Source organism: Centropristis striata, chromosome 15 (genome assembly GCF_030273125.1).
Source record: "Centropristis striata isolate RG_2023a ecotype Rhode Island chromosome 15, C.striata_1.0, whole genome shotgun sequence".
NCBI lineage: Eukaryota > Metazoa > Chordata > Actinopteri > Perciformes > Serranidae > Centropristis > Centropristis striata.
Window position 1 is genome coordinate 20,768,480 of NC_081531.1, and position 25,152 is coordinate 20,793,631.

The window sequence follows — 25,152 nt, forward strand, 5'->3', positions numbered from 1 at the left end:
AAAGCATGTTAAGTCGTGAACTTATATTTAGAAATAAACTGAACCTTATGAAAAGACATGTATCAGGTCGAGGGATTGATTATTGTCTTTGGTTTTTGTTTACCTATTGTAGGCTCCATGTGAAACGCTGACATCATTGCCACACCATAAAATTCACAACATGCTTCCAGGGAGCGATGATGTATTCTCTCTGGTGTATGTTGGCAACTTCTCTATTAAACGGCGAGCCAATAAAACTGCAGAGGAAGCAGCACTCTGAACCAATGACAGACTCTCCGACGTTGGTCTCCGGTTGCTATTTGTGTCGGGCATTGCTCTGCTACTGCGTCAAGCAGAAATAATCAACCAGAGTGAGGTCGGATGTTGGGCTATTCATAAGGCAACTAGGTGTTTCCCCACTTCGCCACATCGTCACCCTGTTAAAATAATCGCCTAACTCATATTTTCAAGTTTTGCAGGAAACAAAAAACTTCACCAAAAGTGTAACATATGACATTTATTGATCATTTCACTTAAAAAGGATGTAACAAAGGATGACTATTGGCATAGTAATAACACTGTGAGTAAATTATGCAACTTAAGAGAAATAAATGACTTAGGCACTTTTTTGAACATGCCTTTGTGACTTAAGCACATTCAGATCATTAATGTTCATGACACATCCCGTGTCATGTTTATGACACGCTCATGTGATTCTTATGTAGACACCTTCAAAATAAAGTGTTACCATATCTTGCTTAAGTCACAAAGGCATGTTCAAAAAGTTGCCCAAGTCACATTTTATTTTGACTTAGGCAAAAATAAATCCGCTTAAGTCACACACTTGACATAGGCCATTATCTTAAAGGGGTAAAATCACATGATCTGATCAACTGGGGATGTAGGCGATTTTACCATAGGTGGCCGGCGTCATGAGGAGATGATTTAGTGAAAAAAACAACAACAATTTTGACAAAAAATGATTTGAACGGTGTGACGACGTTATAATCGTGATTTTATTTTGAAGGTCACAACCGGAACGAATGTGTTTTATTGCGGAGAACTCGACACAAACTAATTTCTAGGGTGGATCATCCACTGACGTCTCTCCCTCCCTCTCCACTCCACTTTCAATTCAGTCAAATCATAGCGATCTGGCGGCCAGAGGTACATGCGTCTTCTAACAGGAGAGCAGCTAGCACCTTCTGCGGCTTGTAAGCTTTGGAAAAGACGAGAACATCTGGAAGAACTGTCTCCCAACGGAAAATTAGCTAACGTACACGCAAACGAAACGCAGCGACCGCGAAAACGCAGAAATGGACGAAAAGGCGTTTACGAAAGAACTTGATCTGTGGATCGAGCAACTCAACGAATGCAAGCAGCTGTCAGAGGGACAAGTGAAAACACTATGTGAAAAGGTGAGATATTAATTATTGTTTAAATTCCCCTCGTCTCAAACCCAACTTGCTGTCAACGTCTTCTCTCTCCTTAGTGACGCCTTCCAGACATTCTTAAAATGGCGTCTATAGTGTACATTTCACTGCGCCGTACGTAACGTTATCTTTCATAATAATGATAATAATGATGAGTGGTTTTGTTTTCACTTATTGAATCGTTGCTTGTCATACATGTCTGTGAAATAATGAATTACAAGCACATGACGTCGCTAACTGTAGCGTTAGGTTAATAGGCAGGAAGAGGTCAGCAGCCTGACTGTGAATCCAAGTCACATAGCACATTTACAGCCCCTCATTCACACTGTCACTGGGACCTGGAGCATCTCTTTTAGATAGCTAGCTGTGGCAGTAAAAGTCCACTCACATTTTAACTGTAGTGTGACTGACCGCTTTATTATCCCTGTACATGTTGTCTGTGTGTTAGTAGTATCAGTATCAAACAAATGGCAAAAATAGCATTTTAAACGTTTCTATAGTTACAACTTTCTCTTTATGTCACAGGAATCCAAAAAAGGCGGTAAAAGACTCGCTGTGCTGATAGAAATGTAGGTGAACTGAGATAAAGTTTGTTTATCATCCTCTATGCATGTGTGCAAACTACATGGGTACTCTTCTTTTCTCACAGGTAGTCACGAAAGTGTCAATCGACCTCTGACCCATGCCCTTCACTTAGCTTCTTGTTTTATTCTTTAGTCAATAAGTAGTGAGACTGACTTGTTTATTAGGCAATAACGTGGTCAATTTTCAAACTGAAACATGACATCATATGTTGAGCCGTAAAGGTACACAAACGTTTGGTCCATACTCCAGTTTAGGAGTCAATGTGCCTGAATTTTTTACTAGGCAATAAAGTAGGTAATATTCAAACTGACCATGACATTATACGACTGAATTGGTCAAAAACACATCATATACGATCTTGTGAACCATATTAATCATCAGCTCTTGGCTCTTGGTTTACTTGGTGTACATGTGATTTATACAGGGAAACAGACAATGATGCAAGCAAAATACAATAAGACTAAAACTGACATGGGTGACTGAACATCCATAACACCCATTTGATGGCTAGACTTCCCCCTAATACTGTCATCTTTGAGGTCACAGTGGTGTTGTGATCTTAGTGTGGCTTTGACCTTTAAGCCACTTAACTGGTTGTTGCCTGTTTCTGAGCCAATTTGAGATTATTTATCTTCCACACTTGTAATTCAGTAAAAATACAAACTGAATGCATATATGAACAATGTTTCCAGTATCCATGCATCTTTTTGTTCTGCTCCTGTTTTGGCTGAAAACTGGCCAACAGACTGGCCAACAGACTTTGCAGCTTAACCCCAATCTCTCCACAACAACATTTCTACTCAGACAACCTACTGATTTCCAGCTTCAGATGTGGGTTAAACAGGAAAAAAAATCACCCATAGATCTACTAAAGGCACTTCTTTAGCATTAAAATGCAGTCTCTTAATGTCTTTTGCAATAATCTATGAGAGGTAAATTACCATTGCCTTGTTTAAACTTACCACCTTTATATCATGGTTTTCTCGTAAATCCAGATGTCAGTTTGTGGTGGTTTAGTTCACAAAATGTTTCTGCTATCCTGGTTTTCTTTCAACGTCAGATTTGCTGTTAAGCTTAACCCTGATGACAGAGGCTAAATTTGGACAGATGTTTTTTATTCCCATTTGCTAAATCAGTTTGTCATTCTTTAGCTCTATCCCTCTCTGCTTGTAAAAGGAGTTACAAAACTAAGGCCCACTACCATGTTTGGAGTGCTGTGCGCTGGAGGTAATTGTCATGCATTCAAGTGTCTTGGTTATCCCAGCATTTTTTTTCTTTCTTATATGTTCAGTTCCAGCTGTTTAAAATTAAAATGTCAACCCTGATTCTTATTTTGTGCCCTTTTTTACTCAATGTAGGAAGCTTGGGATGACATAAAGATGACCTTTTTGTCTTCTGGAGGAGAATGTCAGTTTTCATTTAACATCTTTTGACTTATTTTTTTATTTCAGCTGATATGCTTTGGCATATTGCTGCATTTCTATGTCTTGCAAAGCCGGGCAGTCAGATTGATTGAAGCCACGTAAACATAAAACATCAAGGAACGTATAGATGCAGGAAGAGCACAATTAATGTTTTTTTCCTTTCTGCCCCTCTGTTTCCTCTTGAATGCTCCAAAGATGCCATAAAAATAGTTTAGAGGAAATGGGAAACCTGCACAGTTTCCTCACCCAGAGTCTGGATCACTGTCGCAGCCTACATGAGCTCAACTGCTCCCAACTATTGTCTATCTGCACCTATCCATCCACCCCCTTTGACTTTTGTTAATATATTCAGCTGAATACACCCACATAACCTCCTCCCTGATTTAAAAATAGCAGAGGATATGATTGATTTTAGTTGCATCACTAACACTATGAAATCCATTGTTGCTAAGAGGATCAGAGTGTGTGACTCAGGAGAACACTGTTCACTGTGACTCAGAGAGAGGCCGTCTCTGTTTTGGGATGTATGGGGGTGTGGAGGAATGTGATGTGCTGTGTAATCGTCCCTAATCTTTTCATTCCTCCTTTTCAGCTTTCTCAGAAATGGCTGAACGCACCAGAATGTCTGTCTGGTGTCTCGTGTGCAGGGAAGAGACTTATAAGCTCTATCTTGTTCATCACATTTTATATTCATTTTTCATTTTTAGCAATGCAGTATCCCCCCCCCCCCCCCCCCGTAGATGTGTTGTTTATTTAGAGTAGTGATGTCATCTGCATTTAACCACGTTTAAATTAAGTGGGTGCAGAGAGTGCTCTGTTCACTGGAAATTGCTTTTATCTTCCTGTCAATTAAACGGAGTAAATTTAATTAAATGGGTATTATGTAACCTTTCCCCCCCCTGTTCAAAAATAGACCCTTTTGAGAGTTGTATAACCTTTGAGATATTGTTTATCTTTCCTTTTAAGCCCTGTGTTGTATATATCTCTGCTGTTACAGCTGCAGACAACAGCAACAGTATTTAGCATTATTAGGGAACTGGCTTATTATAGATGGAGATGTTGTGATTTCTCAGTTTCTCTTCAAACATTACTGCCATATGACATCTTCTAAAGTGTGTCAGAATGATGTAATAATTTAGTCACGCTGCGATTGTTGCCCCACTTCTTGCAGCTGAAGTCTGTATGACCTCTGTGCATGTCAAAACCAGTTTGATGCAGCCTCACAGAGCAGCAAATAAAGCGCCGTTTGTCAGCTGAGGTCATAGTTTTACTCAGAAAAATGAGTCAGTGAGAGGGACTGTTCCAAATGTTGGTTTGTTCTTCTACAATAGCACCTGATATAGTGAACTAGATTTGCATAATGCATTAAGCAGAGTAAAGATAAAAAAAATAAGTCAAAATAATGTTCTGTTGATATCATAAATACAGTAAAAATGGATGAAAACGCAAAGGAAGCATTACATTTTTTTTTTTCCTGACAACACACTCCAGCCAAAAAGTCTGACGTTGACAAAATTCACATACTGTCACAGACACAATCTGCCGTCCCTTGGCTGCTGCTGCTGATTTCCACACTGATTATAGTGCTTTTGTCAGGAAGATGCTTAACTTTTTAAATACCGTGAACATCTTGAGTGAGGTCATTGTTTGTGGTTGTATTTGAGCCTCGTCGTCAAGCTTAGCGTCTCCGGGAGAACCTTTGGCTGTGTTTAACTCACTTTAATGGGATTATATTGCGGCAGCCGTTAAAATGCTGACTTCACTTCTCAGCACTCGGCTAAGCAGTTTGTTGACTGTGTGACGTCTAATGTCTTTGGCACCGCTGTAATCTAGGCCAAGGTTCCCTCCCTGAAGCCTGTCTGTGGCATTTCTGCTACAGGTGTGGTGTGTACTTTGGTGTTTACGTAATTACTGCCGTCATCCTTTTCATCTACAGCTGGACCAGCATCCATTGTGCGAACCACGTCTCTCATACACTACTTATTGATGTTATCACTAAATCCAGGGAGTTATAGAAACCTGATCCTTGTACTGTAGGCGGCAGGTCACATTGAATTAGTTTAATTCCTCCAGTTTAATGTAATACTTGATCAGATAGAATCTAATCCTGTTTGTTTGTTTTTATTACATATTTTTGTTGCATTGTTTTGTTCTAGGTAAAAATATGTATTTATTTATCTAGATCTAGAGGAGGAACTGCCCAAAACCAAAAAATAGTGCAGAAAAGAAGATCATGACAAAAATCTTTATCTCTTGGCTCAACACAGTCCCGTACAGTATCTTCCCTTGGAATATTATCTATCATAAAGTCATGGACCAGGCAGACAGAAATGGCCTAATTATTTTCTTTTTGTCTCACTCAAAGTTATCAAGAGGGGAGGGTGAAAATTGTATTGCTGCTCCACTTTACCACAGGCGTGGAGCTTTAGTGTTAGAGGCCCTGGTCAATCTGTCATCCACAGCCCAGTCATTGAAAAGCCTTGTGCCACATGGTAGTATGGACACGTGGAGGGTGTGTATGTGAGTAATATAGGTCAGCATTGTGCAGCGCTGCAGTACCGTCCTGGTCACTCTGGGTTCGTCTCTCTCAGTCCCATCTGCTGGGATGATGAGCCAACTTCAGCACTCTGTCCCCGTCTATTCTATCTCTCACATTATTCAAAGGGAACTGTATGAAAAGATGGAGGCTGCTCAGAGTGTGCCACAGACAAAACACCAAGCATTTCATTAGAAAGAGATAACCACTCCCTGTTTCCATTCCCTTTGATTCCTGATGCCTGACTCTGTCTCTTTTCGTTCCACATATCTCCTACGCAGCTCAGCGCGCCCGACATGTCTGGTGGTCTTTCAGCTCAGACCATTTCTCTCTCAGCCTGAGGATTTATTTGCTCCAAATCGTTTTTAAAGAGCTCATCCAGCTGACTAACCCCTTAGTCAGACCGGCTTGCCAGGCTAGACTGACTCCAGGAATAGGCCTTGTTGTGACTCTCCAGATTTAGTATTGGTGCTGTTTAAAGCTTTCACCATTATTTTTAGGTCTGTCTTAATGTGGCAAGTAATGGCAAAGGCAGTATAATCTGCACCTGCTTAGTGGGAATGATAAACTGAATGTTTGCTTAGTTTTTAGATTTAAAGACAAACTTCAACTTACTGTACAACACAGTACATAAAATATGGAGAATATGTCACCATACACATAGAGGTGGTTATATAAGCAAAACCAAATGATGCCAAGTCAACTTTTTTCCCCCTGCAACAGCTGACCTGTAAAAGAAATGTTTGTACTGATTCAGCAGACAACACTTACCAAGAGCTTCCTTCAGAAACTAGCTGTAGGCGACCTACTGAGTCATATGATGCCATGATGAATTCTGGGTTGAATGAACCGTGTCCAAGAAAAACATTTTTGACACTTCCAATTTTAGACTTGTAGTGGCTGACAGTTGTGATGCCATAGCACTCCTAGCTATAACTGAGTGCTCTCAAAGTAATAATCTGATGAAACAAAGTGTTTCATCCACACACTAGTGACCGTTTTCCACTCTGTCTGCTCTCGGCTTTTGGAGCATCACACTAATTGATTTTAGGAAATGTTGCAGTGCAACCAAAGCTGCCTTTCTGAGTGCTGCAAGGCAGGTCCTCAGGAAACCAGAGACGCACATACACACTCTTCAGGGGCTTATTTCCTTGGAGAGATTATGGTGGCGTTGTTGGAGGTTGCGTTGTAATCACTGTTCAGCATCTTAATGTCGACCACACTGGAGGCTGATGTGGAAATTGTGCAGAGAGGTTGGCAGGAAATTGTCCGTTCCTGAAATAAAGATGGAGCGACACAGAAAATTACAGTGTATAGAGCATGTGATTACAGGATCACATGGCTTTTCCTGCATTCAATGAGCAAAACATAGTAAAACAGTGCACATTATGTTAACTGTGGACATTTAACTTGTGTTTAGGTTATGAAGGTCCATGTGGGTTTTTGCCCCATTTGCAGTTTGTGTATTTCACACTTTTCCCTAATGTTTTTAAAAATTATTTTTACTCTCATGAGCAATTGTTAAATGTATTTTTTGTTTTTTATTTCTGTAGGCAAAGGAGATCCTGACCAAGGAGTCAAACGTCCAGGAGGTGAGATGTCCGGTGACAGTGTGCGGTGACGTGCACGGTCAGTTCCACGACCTCATGGAGCTGTTCAAGATTGGAGGGAAATCTCCAGACACAAACTATTTGTTCATGGGAGACTACGTAGACAGAGGGTACTACTCTGTAGAAACCGTCACTTTACTAGTAGCACTTAAGGTAAGGAATCATCGAAAAGTCTAATATTTATCTTTACTTATTGTAAGTCGCTTTGGACAAAAGCGTCTGCTAAATGACATGTAATGTAATGTAAATCTGCTTCAAAACTGTCTTTAAATGAGCTTTTTGACAGAAAAAAATTAACATCCAGCTCTGTTCTTGCTTGTGTTTCAGGTACGCTACCGGGAGCGCATCACAATCCTCAGAGGGAACCACGAGAGCAGACAGATCACACAAGTTTACGGCTTCTATGACGAGTGCCTAAGGAAATATGGTAACGCCAACGTTTGGAAGTACTTCACAGACCTGTTTGATTATCTCCCCCTCACAGCCTTGGTAGACTCTCAGGTGAGAATTTGCAGTGGTTGGTTTCACAGATATGATAAATGTGACTTTATGTGTGACAGTTAAATGCTGCATTTTAGAATAAGACTACTACTTTGGGAAGTTGTTTCATGATGTAATTGATACAGAAGAAGTACTTGTATTTACTACTAATGCTAAAAATGTCCATTTTTCCTTCCAGATTTTCTGCCTTCATGGAGGCCTGTCACCGTCCATAGATACCTTGGATCACATCAGAGCACTGGACCGTTTACAGGAAGTGCCACATGAGGTAAAGATAACAACACTTATTTTGATGTTCCTGGCCATAAAGGAGCTAATAACTTATTTTGAAAAATGTAAACACATTTGAGTTCATTAAAACAATGAATTGAACAGAAAATGACAGGTGACATATGTTTCTCAGTAAAGGTAGCTTGATGATGAAGCAAAAAACAATGTGTTGGTGTATATTTGCAGTTCAACATGATGGTGGCTGTTAAGTCAAGATCAGGACTATGCCTGTTTCCTGACTAATGTGCTCTTCTTCTTTGTCTTCCGAAGGGTCCCATGTGTGACCTGCTCTGGTCAGACCCTGATGACCGCGGTGGCTGGGGCATCTCCCCTCGAGGAGCCGGCTACACTTTTGGCCAGGACATCTCTGAGACTTTTAACCACGCCAACCGCCTAACACTGGTGTCCCGTGCCCATCAGCTGGTTATGGAGGTGTGTATCGATGTCATTTTTACTTGCCAAATACTCATTTTAGTATAATTAACAGCGGTGTTTGTTACAGTTCATAGACTTCCCAGCTAAAGTTAAGCATTACCTGAATTAATAAACAACCAGTAAAAAAAAAACATTAATGGAACAAAATTCTCTTCCAACCACCACTACTACAGAAAACAAAAAGAGTTATAGCTGATAGTTATACTATCAGCGAGCTAATGCTCATATGGAGTTCAATAACAGTGGATTAGCATTACAGTTGCACTTTTTCTTGAATAATACATCTGTGCTAAATAATGCATCTGCTTCTCCCAGGGTTACAACTGGTGCCATGAGAGGAATGTGGTGACAATATTTAGTGCTCCTAACTACTGCTACCGCTGTGGCAACCAGGCAGCTATCATGGAACTAGACGACACCCTCAAATACTCATTGTAAGTATAACATAACTGAGAATTCTGATCCCTAAAAGCTAAAGCTCTGCATGATTTTTTTTCAAATTGTTCATACCTGAAATGGTGCTACAGGTCTTGCAAAACTAAAATGATTTGTACGTTTGCATCATTTCAAACACTGCTTTGTATTATGCTAACAATATGTATGACTTGATGAAATGATTGATCAATCTCATTTGTTTTTTCTACTTCTCCTAACCAGTTTGCAGTTTGATCCCGCGCCTCGCAGAGGGGAGCCTCATGTCACTCGCCGCACCCCAGATTACTTCCTGTAAATTCTGACCTTTGACCCTTGTACAGTCAGGTCCAGTATTGCCATGATGTAGGACCATCAACCGATAACAACATGAATGAGGAAGGGAAGGGTGGGAGACCGGGGGGGCTTCGCAGCAGTGCACATTGTATATCCACACAAAGACCTATTTAAGCATTAAGCAAATAAAAACAATGTCGGTGTGTCTATGAATGGACCAAAAGGTGCGTGCCATAACCATTACAATATTCATTGCTGATGACTTGTATTGAAAATCTCCCCCACTATGTATAACAACAGTGATGTTTAAGTTCCTCATCTTGTACCTGGTGTAGCTGGACTGATGGCACCGAGGTCCAAGAAGAAAATTTGCTACTTTGAATGCGGCTGTTTGAACCCCACATGCCATGGCTTATATTTGAGAGCTCTGAACATGATCTGTTTGCACTTTTGTAAATCTAAACAATGTAACATATGTCAAAAAGATGAAAATTATTTCACACTACGGACGTCTTTTTTTTTTTTTCTTCTTGATTTTTAAAAAATTACAAATAAAGCCCCCATCAGGCAAGTTCTACACAAGGTTTCTTTGTCCTGTGTAACTTTTAAGGAAACCACTTCTGCAGTCACACAGCTTGGTGTATATGATAGATGATGGAGTGTTCATCCACATCAACTCACTGACTCCCTGTGAAATACAGTCTGTTAACCAAACCATTTGAATAATAAAGACGAAAGGTGGCTCCTTGATGTGAATGTGCTGTTGTCTTTCTTTTCTTAGAACACTGAACACTGCCCTGAATGAAATGGCAACATTGGTGTTATGGTCTGTTGTAAGCTCCCTTTGACCTGTGATTAATTTTGAACCATGTGGAAGTCAGCCAGTTCAGCAACCAGTGAGAAGGTTCCGCCATCTGGGCTACAGGTTGTCTGGCAGTGCTACAATTGAGGAATTAGTTCAGGGTGTGTGGTTTGGAGAGGTTTGTACACTGGTGACCTTCATCTTGGAGAGTGTTACAGTAAACTCTCAGTTTATTAGGACATTGTAAGTATCAAAAGGTTTTATAAACAAATAAAATAAAAGGCAAAAATTTTATGTCTCCCATACTCCAATGCTAACATTTGCCAGTAAGGAGGGATTGTTGGTGTGGGCACAATTATGAGCGTCGACAGCAAAATAGTATTTTTGTTTTTATTAATTTTACTGTTCCCTTTAATTATTAGAAGGCTATACTGAAATTATGTTGGCTTATATGTAATATTTATCTGGGAACAGTTGCTTTAAAGTGCTATCATAATATTCTAATAATGACTGGAACAAATTAAAAACAGTGGAACTGACACTTTAAGTTTTAAACTAAATAACATTGCTGTACCTGCTTTTCTGTTTAATGTATGTTGTTATATGCACACATTTATAAAATAGAAGTATGCCACTGCCGCTTACAATCAAAAGTTCAAGCTTAAGTGCTGTGCAGCTTGATGTAAAAGAAAACAACACAATAGCCACGACAAAAAAACATTTTTAAAATGCAATTTTAGTATGTTATTCATGAAAAAAGTAGTGATGCAACATTTAGAAATAGATATTATGCAGTCAAAACTGTGAATGAAAGCTTCGACGAGCACTTGAAAGCACCATCGAATCAACTGGAAAAAAAAAACTGTAATAAGGAGATCGCGCCCCCCTCTGGTAGTTTACAGAGTAACTTGACATTAAATCAATTTTTGACTTATAATGCTAAGATAAATTAATTTGACGTTATAAAATAACTGTCCCCTGAGAAAATAAAAGAGGAATTTTAAATAAAAGAAAATATGCATTTATTGATATATTTAATGCCTCAGGATTTTTTCAGTCATTTGTATTTGCATATGAATTCCTTATATACAAAAAATACATGATAATGCTAATTCACAGTGGTCTTTATATACTGCATTTAGTTATAAGTACTTAAAGTAAATCAATGTATATGGTAACACAGGTCTTTATTTTCATTATATAATGCCACTGTATAGTGAGCAGCACCCTAAGCTTATCGTGTTAAACCCTAAACCTCTGAAGTCTAGGAGATTTTGGTTCAAATTTGTCAACTTCCTATGCATTCGTTTCTGTCTCTGTTTAGCATCTTTCAGTCTGTCCTTACATCACATGCATGGCTCCTTTTTCTCCACACAAACTTGGCTATCAGTCAGATTTTTCATTTTATTTTAATTAACAAAGTATAAAGCTGCCAGGAACCAAAATACAAACAAAAGACACAGGTGTCTATGGAAAACTACCATTTTTTTTTGTTTTGTTTTTTACCATATATACACACAAAAACAGCAGAAAAAATAATAAATAATACAACTACAAAACAGTCTATTTGCATGTAGATTAAAAATAGTAATAGTTTTAATTGTAGAAAGAAAATTCACAATTGAAAAATGGTCTAGAAACATAAATGTCACACACTGTGAAAGCTCCTATGATTGCACTTTTAACTAGCTTTCTTAGCTTGTCTACATATGATATATAAATAGTTATTACCGTAAATAAAACATGTGTATTTTCAATAAATGGATGGACTCCAGAGGGTTACCTAAAGCATAAACCTCTGTATCATTTAGTGTGTTGATGTGAAACAAACAAACATAAGACAAAAAAACAAACAAACAAACAGGTTTAGATAAACAGGAAAAGCAGCTTTCATGCGGCCACCCCCCCTCACTCCTCCACTATCCGGGCGGCAGGCTCACCCATAGGGCTCACCACCAGGTTCATCCAGACACTTCCAGCCCATATCGGTGCCTCCGCGTCTGTCAGGCCCTGCTGTTGACTACAGAGGAATTTCACCTCTGGATCTGAGTTAAAACATTTACGGTACGTTGCTTTGCAAAGCGGAAGGTGTTTGTCACATTTTGTTCATCTTTGGATATATTGAGGTCAAATCGATCTTTACATTTTGTTGACATCTTTGTTTGAATAGCCGCGGCGCGGTTGCTAGGAGGCCTCACTGACGTCAAGCTAACATGCTAGCATAGTGCCTGGTAATGCTAGCTGCCTGGTTAGCTTACTATTTAACCAACATTATAGGATTTGTGTTGGCTATAAGGTAGGGTATTTAGCTGATGTTTAACACGTGGATCTGGTATTTTATGCATTGACGGGAACCCTTTTAGTAAATCACCAACCAAATAGTAAGCTAACAGTTAGCTATTTTGTTGCCATTACCGTGTTAACAGGTGACTAACGTTAGCTAAATGTATCGTTGGTTAGCTTGGAGCTAGCGCTATAACGCTAACCATTTGCCGTTTGTGTTGATATATCTAATAACAACGACAGAGTCGGTGACGTTAAGATGTGTTTGCATTTGTACCGGATTTAACACAGATTATTCAGCTACCCAATATTAACGGTGTCTAAGCGGGATAACTGGCCATCACGTCAATATTAAGTTAGCTTAGTTAGCTGCAACGTTAGCAATGGTCAGACGTTGAATTAGTGTTAAATACGATTGTGCCTTGTAACATTTATACAGATGTATATTCATTGAGCTAATCTTTTAATGTGATAATAATCCTATTGTCTCCTCTACAGATAATGCCCACAATAAAGTTACAGAGCTCTGATGGGGAAATCTTCGAGGTCGATGTCGAGATAGCCAAACAGTCTGTTACTATCAAGACCATGTTAGAAGGTACAACTTTTTAAATCATCACAAACATTTGACTTTGGCTGACATGTATATATTTTTTATATATATGTATAACATTACTTGATTCTTTGACAGATTTGGGAATGGATGATGAAGGAGATGATGACCCAGTTCCCCTCCCTAATGTAAATGCTGCCATCCTTAAGAAGGTACAGAACACACACACACACACACACACACACACACACACACACACACACACACACTAGAGAGATATGGTAAGATTTCAGTGGTTTCCCACACATTGAACAAGTTGATTGTTGTGACAAATTACATGTTTTAACATGCACTATGGCCACCTGAAATCTTTCAACAGTAGTTATACAAGCTCGACTAGTCTTCAAATAATCTTATTTGTGGCAGAAGAAGGCTATGAAGGCCTTTTTGCCTTTTCTACAAGTTCATGCCTGTGCTTCAGAGCTGCAGCTATTTCTAATGAGGGTTTTAAAATTATTTTAGTCAGAAGTCATTTGGAGATCCTGTGATAGTAATTATACAAGTCAAAGAGTGATCCAGTTTGAAGTGCAGTGCTAACAAATGTCATGTATATTTGATGGGCTATGACTACTGTAATCCATTGCTTTTGGCTTTGTGTGTGTTTTCCTCAGGTGATTCAGTGGTGCACTCATCACAAAGATGACCCTCCTCCTCCTGAGGACGATGAGAACAAGGAGAAGAGGACAGATGACATTCCTGTATGGGACCAGGAGTTCCTCAAAGTGGACCAGGGCACCTTGTTTGAACTCATTCTGGTAAATGCAGTTTAAATTATATTACATGTACGTTCCATTGACCTGCATTCATTCCTTGGAGATTGAGACTACCCTTATCTACAACCATTATTAGCCAAACCCCAATCTCTCACCTGAACTCTAAAAACTTTATAACATAATGGATAACGGGGCGTCCCGGTGGCTCACACTGGTAGAGCACTTACCATTAAGGCTGAGTCCTTGCTGCGGCGGAGCCGGGTTCGAATCCGGCCTGTGCTCCCTTTGCCGCATGTCCTCCCCTCTGTCACCCCCTTTCTATCTGTCACTTTTCAATAAAGCATGAAAAATACCAAAAAAAAAATCTTTAAAAAAAAAAATAACATAATGGATAACATTGGTACACCTCCCATTTAGGGAGGTGAGATCCTACATGTCCTGTGGTATATTTCATTCCCTGCTGAAAAAGAAAAAGGAGTGTTTTCTATCAGTTGACAGAGACTTAAAAAAAATAAAATAAAGTTGCTTAGCAACAGCTGGAAGATTGGTGGTTTGCTGTCGTATTTGAAAAGACTGTTTTAAAAAACCACAGGGAGTGATCTTGGGTTTAAAATGATTTTCTCTGGGCAGCAGGAAGAGAATGTGAAAGGTAACCTAAGCGGTACCTTGGACTGGGAAATAGGTGTTGGACAAGATGTGGGCTTCCAGGAATTGAAACACAAGTCTGGGTGTTGTCCCCCTCCCCCCCAGGCTGTCTGTCTGAATGTGTTTACATGCACAAATATCGTTGCTGCTGAAGAGGGTAGGGTTGAGAAGAAGCACAGTTCGTTCTCCCTTCCCATGTCATATGACGTGGTGTATACAAGGTTTAACAGGTTTTATTGGATGTTAGTTTACAGGAACACAGCGGGAAGGGGAGTTTATGTTTTTACTTGGTGACCTCAGCCCAATGTGTAAACTGATGGCTTTGAAATGTAGCCTCACTCAACAGGGAAGAGCGATATGAAAATACCAAAAACACTTTAATATCTGGGTATCTATGAACATGATCTATAATATGAACTGCTGTGTTTTGGCATTTAATAAGCCTTCACATTCATAAATCTATTACTCACACTAGCCTTCCTGGATTCTGGGCCCCTTTTAAGCTTTGTCTTCAAGGTGGAGTCAGAGATAATGGAGAAAAGTGTTGATATTTGAACTCAACACCCGAACAAATACACCCCTCCCCTCAGTGCTCCTTCAGAGCATTAGCATGTGCCAGATTTATTGTTATCATTGCTCTCACTCCAACTGCCTTTCTCTTTCTACATCTATGGCCTTTCCCCCTGTCCTGTACACCAGCACAAACAGATTAGTGTCATGTGACTCGGTCGGAGCAACTTTGTTTATCATTTACAGAACCATGGCTGTGTTTGAATACCAGATTTTTTTTTCAGAGCACACACAGGATAGTTCCTAGCAGCCTGTGAGGAGATAGTGACTGAATTTGGCAAAAAGTGTATTGATTTGTATTGAAATAGTTTCTCACTTCACCTTTTACTCCGATTTGTATCTTGATACTGCTGGGCTTGCTTAAGCTAACAGGAAGAGCTAGAGTTAGATGATCTTTGAACTTACTGGAAAGATTTTATTTCGTAAGAATTTACACCTGAGGCGGAGATTTGATCACAGCCTCCACCTCCAAATGTGGTCTGACCGATCAAATCTCACTCCAATCATAACTTTCTGCTTGCATTTATATCTTGCATCAATATGTTTTCTCACGCTCACTAATCTTCTTTGTCACTGTTGTTTCCTTTTTAGGCTGCCAACTATTTGGACATCAAAGGTCTGTTAGATGTTACCTGCAAGACGGTGGCCAACATGATTAAAGGCAAAACTCCAGAGGAGATCAGGAAGACTTTCAACATCAAAAATGATTTCACAGAGGAGGAAGAAGCCCAGGTAGTTTTTTGTCCCTCAGAGAAAAAGGTCCTTTACAAGTTAAGAGGAAATAATAGACTTCGGAGTGGTGCTAAAGATAATAAAAAGCCATTTTTATTCTGTACAAGGGATCACAGCTTTGACAGTTGACCTGCCCTTCACTCAGTTTATCCCTCTTCTCCACAGGTACGCAAAGAGAACCAGTGGTGTGAAGAGAAGTAAAGGGGAAGACCTGCCAACACTACCACACTGAAAAGGAGTTGTCCCTTCTAACTGGTTGCACTGGCGTTGTTCATACTTGTCAATATTTACATTTAGTATATTTAGAGCTTCACACTCCTTCCCTTAATTTCTGTATACCCATAGCATGACCATTTTAACTTGCCTGTGTGTTGTCATTTATTTAAATAAATAAGCTTCAGAAAAGCTGTTTCCACACACACACACGTGGTGTATTCACATAAAATAAATAGGACTGGTTTCATGGCTTTGTACCCCTAAGAATTAGAAGATGTTTCCCTATTATTAATCGGTATGGTTGTCTTTTTTACTGGACATGTTTGTTTTTCTTTTAGGTCAATTGATTAAATAAAATGGCTTTTTTGACAATGGAGATGAAAGGGTGAATATTTCATTTTGCTCTGTAAATGCATCTGTTCTGTGAAACCATGTTCAGAGAGGATGGGCTGTTTAACGGAAAAGTGAAGTTTGAGGTGGAAAACTGTAAATTGCATTAAGTCCTTTGGACTCGGAAGTACTTGAGTGTTGTCACACAGCATCGAGGACCTCATTCCTAATTCATGTTGTTTTGAACTGGAAATTTCTCAGTTAAAGTTTTTGATGCTGGCTATTGGGATGATAAAACATTTGAAGGAGTAAATAAAATGCATAAAAAGGCTGGTGTCTGTTATTTTTGTGTTGAAGGTGCCAAGGAGCATGACCTTCTTTGGACAATTTGTCATTTAAAATAGAGTAGACATGGACAGGATATTCAAAACACTTTAATACATCAAACAAAAACCAGTAATACATCAGAGGCGTAAAAAATACCAAAGACATCTTCAAGGTGTTCTCACTACTGACGTGAACATCCTCAAAATAAAACAAGCTATTTCTAGCACAAGAGCTCTCTCTGCTGGAGGAAAACAGATTTGCTGTACAAAAGCTCAGTTTACAGTTTGTCTGCAACATTGTAATCTGAGTTTGAAGCTGCAAGCAGAACGGTAAATTAAAGCCTTTTTAGTCAATCAGTTTTTTTTGTTACATTGACGTTGGAACATGCACAGATTGAGAACACAAGATATCATTTGAACGCTGCTGCAGTAACACTTGACCGAAACAAAAAGTAAAATTCTGCACAAGAGGACAGACACAAAATGTATTGCTTTAAGAAATGGTAGAAACTAAATTATTTTTTGTTTTTTCTACTTTTTTTTTTTTACATAAAAACATATAAAAGTTTAATTATAATAGGGAATTCCAACATTTATAAAACTTTACAACACAATGCAATATAATAGTACCCATTTGGTCTCATAAGTTTACGGAGCTGCGAAAACAGGCCAAGAGAAAAAAAAATCCCTCTCGTCTTTCTCTGAGGGTTTCCCCACCAGCAAAACATCTGACCTTAAAAATCATGAGATTTGTTCAAAAATCAGGCAAAAACAGAGCAAAAATGTAACGGTTGATATAGTGACAATCTGAAAGTGCCTAAAAGAAATAATGTAACTTGCAGTTGGGATACTCTGTCATGTATGTGACTTTTTTACCTGCTGAATATGTTTGTCCGAGGGCTGCACAGGTCTTTGTAAAAATGTTTGGAAATGGAATAAAACTGAAGTCCAACTGTTAACAAAATGGCAGCTAAAAAGTGAATGTGCCCCTCTCTTTTGAGCTGAGGTTCTGCTGGTCAGGTGGCTGGTTGCTGGTCTCTGCTCCCCTCTGGTTTGGTCTGAGTGATGGTGGTGGATAATGTGTCAAAGTGATAAATGTGAGGATGAAAAGTGAAAACGCCTACATTTGAAGGAAAGCGTACATGTAACATCACTAAAGAAGAGTCTGTTGATGTGGTTCATTTAACAAATTACAATTACACCAAATTTTGTTTGTGATTGTCATGGAGGTCAAAGCGCAAGAGCACAGAGCGGGGCTCGGGAGTTTTTTTTTTTTTCTCAAAAGACAGAGCTGTCCTCAAGGAAAAACTAATTGCGTTAGCTGCAGCATAAGAACCACTGACTTTAATTCTCCCTTCATCACAGGTCTGCCTCTGTACAACTGGAAGTCTTGGTGACTGGTGGGGGATTCAATCACCAGTTCAGGAGCTGGATCCACCCATTAATGTGGCTTAAAAGGTCGATCTTTCAGTTGATCACTACACAGAGGTTAGTCTTTCACGTGACACAGTTGATGAAGTTAATGGTAAATACTAATCTAGGGCTGGGCAATTTATCGATTATCTATCGATATAGTGATATGATTTCAGACATCATCTTAGATTTTGGATATTGTGTTGTCTTTTTCTAATTTTAAAGACTGCATTACAGTAAAGGCATCTATTATTTGCCTTCGTACACTTAGTAATTATAACCACATTACTGATTATCAAAAATCTTTTTGTGTTAATATTTTGTACAAATGGTCAATGTTCTAATATTGTTTTGATATCGAGGTATTTGGTTAAAAAAATATCGGGATATCAGATTTTTTACATATCGCCCAGCCCTTTTCTCACCTAACAATAACATGCCCAGGCTGGGAACAATTCCTCAGTGATCACTGAACCACAAATATTCAACTGATATTATAAATAATTGACCATTTAAATGAGTCTTTCAGAGTAAACAGGCCTCAATGACCTGTTAATTGTGTATTCTGTGTAAAAACACAGACTGTGGAGGATCCAGCCTCTGAAATGAGACACCCCCTTCTTCATTACTACCATGCCACCCTCATTCACTCCTATTTTTTGTTTTCATCAAACAAAAAGGACCACAGTGTGTGGGTAAATGTGAGGAAAATTATCTTCATGGCTCTGGAGGAAGCTGAGCTGAAATGGATCAATGATGTGAGCAGACTGGAGTGATCACTGAGACTCTGTTAGCACTTTGAGAGAAAGTCCTGCGGCCTTGGCGGCTGACAACGCCGTCGAGCAGTGCGTCTGTTTGCCGGTCAGTTCCAGGTGTGTGTGGGTGTGTTTGGTTGCGGGCTGACGGAGGTCACTGCGCTTGCCGGCAGACTGCTGCAGGGGTAAGCGCGTGTGTGAGCGTGTGTGTGTTGGCGGAGACAGGGGGAGGTGTGCGGAGGGTGAGGTGGGCGGTGGGGAGCAGCCCGGGGATGGGGGGAGCTGGTGCTGGTACAGACGGTGGCGGGCAGGGGAAGGAGAGGGGGGAGAGTCTATAGCACTTAAATCTGAAGAAGTTGGGCTGGGGCAGCCTCCTCCTTGAAGGTAGCGAATGCACTTCTTTTTCCTCCTAGGGACAGTCAGAGAGAGTTATCTGTGAATAAAGTGTGGATGGTAAACGTCAGCAGGCTTTAATGAAGATGTATCATTCACACTGATGTCAATGAACAGGGAGACACATGGTCATAATGAACAACATGAAGTATTAGTGACAGTCTATGTACATCTGGCAATGAAGAGTTAATGATCAAAACACAAATCCACTTTAGGGAAGTAGTCAAAAAGTAAAAACACAACACTTTGATAAATGCACTTGTTCGTTTTCCTGCTGATAATTAGATGAGAAAACTCTTTCATGTCTATGCTAAGCTAAGTAAAGTGAAGTGCCACTTGGCTCCATAACATAAATGTAACACAAAGGCTGCAGGGACAAACAGCTAGTGTGGCTTCGTGCAAAGTCCACTCACTGGTGAACATGTGTCTTATTAGTTGATTTATAAACAATCAGAAATGTAAAAGTATTAATGATTGGTAATAGTGGGAGTGACGTGTCTTGGGTAATCTGATGACAAGTAAATAGTTGCATATCACATCTGGCATTCCACGTGTTGCAAGTGTCACTTCCCTGCTCTGTATGCAAATAAACACGCTCATTATTCCTGTTTTGTAAAAACCAAATACGGTTTTGTTTTTAACCGGTGGGAGGCAGCAATGCACTTCCTGTCTATTTTGCCAGAAATTAAAAGATGAAGAAATTACACCTCCTCGGCCAGTTGTGATATTTCAGTTTTGGTTTTATTGTGTTTCAGGTGCACCCCATCTCATTTTTGCCTGCTGATGCACATTAATATGACGCTGTGTATGGGAGTATGTCAGGACACATTTGCATACACACTGCTAAAAGATAGACCATTGTGAATGTGGTCCGAGTGATCAATGCATTTGGGTGCATGCAAACCTGAAATGAGGTGTCCACTCAGATCATTCAAGATACATGTTACTGCCAGATATGAAGGGGGCCCCCTGAGAGAGAGCAGAGATGCTGCTCACAGTGCTTGACTGATAGATTAACGTTTTTAGTTAGAAATAGTTACAATCGGCAACTCCCTGTAAAACCACATATTGTGGCTTTTAGATCTCGGTTTTTGTTCCAACGAAATAAACAAGATAAAAACTAGATAACTGAACTTTAAAGGTGTTAGTCTGTGTAATTTTTTTAAAACTTTGGAGTGAGTCTGGCCAATTGTTTCCACTTGCATGAACAATAATTCATTATTTGAGATCAGGAAATACCACACAAGTGTAGAATTAGTTTATTATATTACTTCTGTTTTTACTATAAGTGTTAAACTAAAAGGATAAGTCAATCCTTTGCATGTCTGATAGACAAAGAGCAGTGACGTGCTGTGCTTTGTAAGGTGTTAAACTTAAAAGCAGACTTGTGTACCTCTGAGTGCAGCATCAAAGCAGTTAACAGGATCCCATGATCATTACCAGAATATGATATGAGTCACCAGGTTTAACCGCAAGGAAAGGCGCTAGGCCATATTTAGAGAGAGAGAGAGGGAGAGAGGGAGGAAGAGTGCAATAGAAAGTGATTTCTAAATGTCAGAGTTCACCATCAAAAGGCGCCTGTTACCACATCGCATGAATGGAGAGAGTTGAAAGCAGATGGGCATGAGAACGCCGTCAAAATGCAAAGCTGCAGGGAGTGTGTGTGTGTTGAGCTGTGGTGATAAGGATTCGCTGTAACCACATTCACCCCCCTTTGTTCTCTCAAACCGAAACACACACACACTTAGATTTCCATGACGTGATGGTGGGGAAGACGACGGGGCTGCTACAGTGCTGTGGTGGTAGAAGCTTTTCTGCAGAACCGCACAGATTCCTGACTCCTGCAGAGAAGCTGTCCTCTACTGTACACCCTGCTGTGACTAAAACAGAGGAGGTGATGGGCCTGCTTCTGATTTATATTGTACCAATACCATGTTTCTGCCTTATTACATTACAGAGAAACTGTCTGAGATTGTTGCATTTTGCATTTTGGGAAGAGGCCAGGGAAACTTAGAATAAGCCTTAGGTAAGTTTGGATGCAAAGTACTGGTAAATAAATGTGTTGTTAGAGAACTTTGTTATGATGAGTCTTCTGTTTCACTCTCAGACTAAGGCTTTGCTCTCAGTAGGAAAACTGGGAAATTCCCAGCATTGGTTCTTAATTACAACCAAGAGAGGAACATTTTTGTTAGCAGGATGTAATTAATTCAATTCTGTAACCTTAGCGACTGAATAACAATAAAGCTCTACTAAACATAAGAGATGAAATGTTTTGTGAAAGTTTATAACTTGTAAACTGCCATTCATTGCTGCTGCTGCTGCTGCTGCTGATTTGGTAAAGTTTTCCTTGTAAGAATGTCAACACAACCTTGCACAAATTATTAAAATCTGTCAGAACATATCAGGAGATGAATTCAATAATGGGGTAAAAAAAAAAGAATATTTTAATAATTTAAATCAAAATATAAATAAATATTATATATTATAATATTATATATCTATATCACTTCACTGGCATAGTTGGTGTATTTTTGTTTTGAGTACCAGAGTGATACTCTCTTTTAACTACATTAAGTTAACAGGGAAGATGTGCATTAAAACAGCAGTGCACAGCCCAAACCACCTCTGACCTTTGAGTACGAGACTTAACAGAAAAAAAAACAAGGTGAGAAAATTATGTTTTGGTAATAAATAAATCTGGTTAGGTCCCCCCCCCCACATGTAATGCCTCATCTAAAGTCAAAGAAACCCCCTTTTGGACCTGATCCTAGAACAGTAATTCTGAAAAAAACAAAACCTCAAGTTCAAAGTTAAAAAAATTACTAATGTGGACCCTGATCTTACTGACTTGAAATGATAGGATTATGCTGCAAGATTTTTTTTAGGGATGTTTTCATATTTTCTGCAACTGCGAAAATGTGCTTATACTGCATTTCTTTTACAACCATTTTACTCCATATATCTGGCTATAATGCTTCAATTTACAGAGCAACAAAGTTAGTGCAAGAAGAGCATGCAGAGATCAGGCTGGATTCTCAAACATTCTTCGGGGGCAGAGCTCGTCTTGAGGCAGACATAATCTCATTGGTTGAGTTAATAGTCAGTGGGTGGAGCTTGGTTACTTCAACATAAGACGAATGAAGGGGCTGGAGGGTTAGAGATGAGGAAACTAAAATGATAATGCCAGATTAAGGAGATTAGTACCACCCCCAGAGCAGCTCTGCCTTTAAGAAATGCTTGAATAACTCAGATGCCATCAGAGGGAAGTGATGCACTGATGGACGGATGATTAATTGTGAGGAAAGATGTGGTTTGCTGTTTCACGACGGCAGTACGATGCTATGGAGTGGGTGGGGTTAGATGTTTGGTACACACCTGCAAGGACCGCACCAGTCCGTTTGTTGGTTGAGGCCGAAGCGAGCCCGGCATTTCTTAGGAGAGCCCGGGTCTGAGCACAATGCACAGCATGCACATAACAAGAAGGAGGAAAAGCAGAAATACAGAGGAGCAGAAGAAGAAGAAGAAGAAGAAGAGGAAAATGGTTAGAGAGGAGATAAAAAAAGAAAGAGACACGAGAGCTTGTCAGGGCAGGAAAAAGCACCGACAGGGCTGTCCATTCAGAGAAAGCTATCAAGTCAAACTGTTAGTAGCTGGTTACAGCACAGCAAAACACAAACAACAACCACAATAACCACACACACAACTTAGTTAAACAAACAAGTCAGACATCCTGGAAACAGTCTGTTAAGACGTACAGAGAAAGACTCGGAGACGGCAGCTGTGCTGTGATACTCTGTTAGTACAGGATTTCACTTTCTGGAAAAGCTGCAGCCATAAACTGCTTTATTTCACATGTTCAGCACTCCTTATATCCACAAATACACTTTGACTCCTATGTTTGAGGTTGAACCTGGACCTTACATTGGAGACACTGAAATCCTCATTTGTTTAGTTAAAAATAAGATTTAATTTCCAGATTTTTCATCAGGCGAACAGTCAGTTTTAAAAAGAGCACAGTTTTAGTTCAGGAGAGGTACTACATTTGTACTAGCCGTATATTGTATTACAGGAAATACCAGAGTTGCCTGCAGGACATTTCAGATTAGCATAATTGAACAATCTTAGTTTTTTTTGTTTTTGTTTTTTTTTAAGATATTTTTTTGGCCATTTTAAAGGCATTATTGATAGTGAGGAACAGAGTGAAAGGGGGAGACAGAGGGGAAGACATGCGGGAAAGGGCTCCGAGTTGGATTCGAACCCGGGCCGCCCGCTCACGAGGACGGTGCCTCTATGGTACGCGCTCTACCAGGTGTGCCACCGGGGCGCCCCGAACAATCTTAGTTTTAATGCTACCTGCTAATGCTGGTTACCACTATAGTGTTAGCATGACTACTTATGTACAGTTAGTGACATGTGGAGGACTTCTGTGTCTATATTTTAATTGGTTAAGATGAGAGATGGGAAAATATTTTTGATTGCCTACAAAATGGTGTGCAAAAAGGGAAAATACCATGATTTCTGACATTTTAAACTTGGACAGCAAGGAGCAGGACATAGAGTTTTGCACACCGGGGATTAAAATGTTTATAATTCAGGTTACATGGAAAGCAGAGTGGGTGGGTGGTTTGACGTTAGAGACACATCCTGCCTCAAAGACGCACAAAGATGTTGTGCTACAAGAGCGCCAACGCAAGTTCAAGCTCAACTGAATTTTCTCAAACACTGGCCATTTGTTTTCTTTCACTGAAACATTATCTGATGAGAGAAAAGAAAGTATTTAAATGTTTACCTGTATTGGAGTCCTGCAACTTCTCCCTTTTTCTCCTCTTCTTTTTGCCCTGTTGGAGAAAAAAACAAAACAAAATCCCCCCATTGAAATGAGACTGGCTTAGCTGTTGAAAAGACTAAATTACTGTGAATTTACCCTCAGGAGACTTTTGACTGAGGCTGATAAATCTAGTTCTTTGGTTTGTACTGAAATTTATCAGCCGTCATTTGTAAACAGCTGTTCCTTTGCATTTCTGTGATTCTGTCTAAAAGGCTTTTATAAAGAATTCCTGTATTCGCCTTTGCTTTACTGGTTAGCCAAATATGTTTGTTTACCACCCTCAAGTGCAATCCATCTTTAAAGTGATATTGACACGGAGTGTTTATGATGAAATAAAGCTCCAAATGGTATTATATTATCACTAGAAATCTAGAACATATCAAAAAGTGTCTCATGTGTTACGTTAATCAGTTTTAATGTAAAAGTGCAAAGCTAAAAGCAGCAACAAAGTCAGGCAACCATCTGTAATGCTCTACAAAAGCAAGAAAAAAAAGCAAGAAAGATAAAAACAAACATGTTGCATCTCTAATGTCATTGTACACTCAATTCATGCTAAACCTGATGTCACAAAGTAACCAATCGACGAAATCGAAATATCTGTTTAAAAACACTTTTTCCTCAGATCTAAAACTCTTGATTTCATATTTGTAGTATTTTTTTCATTATATCTAGTGTAATTGTAATGTGTGACTGTTGAGGTAAACATCAGAGTTGTTCACGCAGATCCGGTGATGGTGAAGTGAGGCCTCATATTTGGCTGAGATGAAGGATGTGGGTACAGAGATCTACCGCCTACGCTTCGATGTCTGCCCTCCTCGGCTCGCTGTCAGCATTGTCTATGTGGTTACAGCAACTGCACCTTTCTGATGCTTTATGTCTGTGGGCGTACGTGTGTGTGTGTGTGTGTGTGTGTGTGTGTGTGTGTGTGTCCCTGTGTGTGCACGCACTATGTGTAGGTTTTTTTTAAGGACTCGGAGGAGAAACCCTCCACAGCTGCGGGGGCGATATGTGGAACTTCGCTTCCTGTTTTGCGAGCAGGTCCACTGACTGTT

General features: G+C 39.6%; 3 protein-coding genes across 7 annotated transcripts in view; 2 read left to right on the forward strand and 1 right to left on the reverse strand.

Moving 5' to 3' along the window:
- Positions 1-1,082: 1,082 nt before the first annotated feature.
- Positions 1,083-10,231, forward strand: ppp2cab (protein phosphatase 2 catalytic subunit alpha b). The gene is made up of 7 exons (XM_059350948.1): positions 1,083-1,397; positions 7,511-7,720; positions 7,895-8,068; positions 8,247-8,336; positions 8,609-8,770; positions 9,089-9,207; positions 9,431-10,231. Exons 1-7 carry the CDS (start codon positions 1,296-1,298, stop codon positions 9,501-9,503), a joined length of 930 nt encoding a protein of 309 aa, XP_059206931.1. The 5' UTR covers positions 1,083-1,295; the 3' UTR covers positions 9,504-10,231.
- Positions 10,232-12,202: 1,971 nt separating this feature from the next.
- skp1 (S-phase kinase-associated protein 1) lies at positions 12,203-16,715 on the forward strand. 2 transcript variants are annotated; one of them, XM_059350949.1, is made up of 6 exons: positions 12,203-12,347; positions 13,065-13,164; positions 13,258-13,331; positions 13,791-13,934; positions 15,699-15,839; positions 16,005-16,715. In XM_059350949.1, exons 2-6 carry the CDS (start codon positions 13,068-13,070, stop codon positions 16,038-16,040), a joined length of 492 nt encoding a protein of 163 aa, XP_059206932.1. In that variant the 5' UTR covers positions 12,203-12,347; positions 13,065-13,067; the 3' UTR covers positions 16,041-16,715. The 2 variants fall into 2 exon arrangements, with proteins under 2 accessions (XP_059206932.1, XP_059206933.1); XM_059350950.1 differs by lacking the exon at positions 12,203-12,347 and adding an exon at positions 12,461-12,579.
- A 303-nt stretch (positions 16,716-17,018) lies between these two features.
- Positions 17,019-25,152, reverse strand: part of tcf7 (transcription factor 7) — a 74,485-nt gene continuing 66,351 nt past the window's right edge. For 2 of the 4 annotated variants that reach the window (XM_059350945.1, XM_059350944.1), the window contains 3 exons: positions 24,062-24,110; positions 22,648-22,720; positions 17,019-19,288 (listed from right to left, as the gene is read on the reverse strand). In XM_059350945.1, coding sequence (XP_059206928.1) covers positions 18,901-19,288; positions 22,648-22,720; positions 24,062-24,110 — 510 coding nt within the window. In that variant the 3' untranslated portion in view covers positions 17,019-18,900. Of the gene's footprint in view, positions 19,313-22,647; positions 22,721-24,061; positions 24,111-25,152 lie in introns of all 4 variants that reach the window. The other 2 variants (XM_059350947.1, XM_059350946.1) reach the window with 2 other exon arrangements.

What these genes read in the sequence shown, in the direction of transcription:
- ppp2cab (XM_059350948.1), top strand. Translation starts at nt 1,296, where the DNA reads ATGGACGAAAAGGCGTTTACGAAAGAACTTGATCTGTGGATCGAGCAA. An exon ending in CTTTACTAGTAGCACTTAAG is followed by an intron (nt 7,721 to 7,894) that starts GTAAGGAATCAT and finishes CTTGTGTTTCAG; the next exon opens with GTACGCTACCGGGAGCGCAT. An exon ending in CCCATCAGCTGGTTATGGAG is followed by an intron (nt 8,771 to 9,088) that starts GTGTGTATCGAT and finishes TGCTTCTCCCAG; the next exon opens with GGTTACAACTGGTGCCATGA.
- skp1 (XM_059350949.1), top strand. Translation starts at nt 13,068, where the DNA reads ATGCCCACAATAAAGTTACAGAGCTCTGATGGGGAAATCTTCGAGGTC. An exon ending in TATCAAGACCATGTTAGAAG is followed by an intron (nt 13,165 to 13,257) that starts GTACAACTTTTT and finishes ATTCTTTGACAG; the next exon opens with ATTTGGGAATGGATGATGAA. An exon ending in CAGAGGAGGAAGAAGCCCAG is followed by an intron (nt 15,840 to 16,004) that starts GTAGTTTTTTGT and finishes TCTTCTCCACAG; the next exon opens with GTACGCAAAGAGAACCAGTG.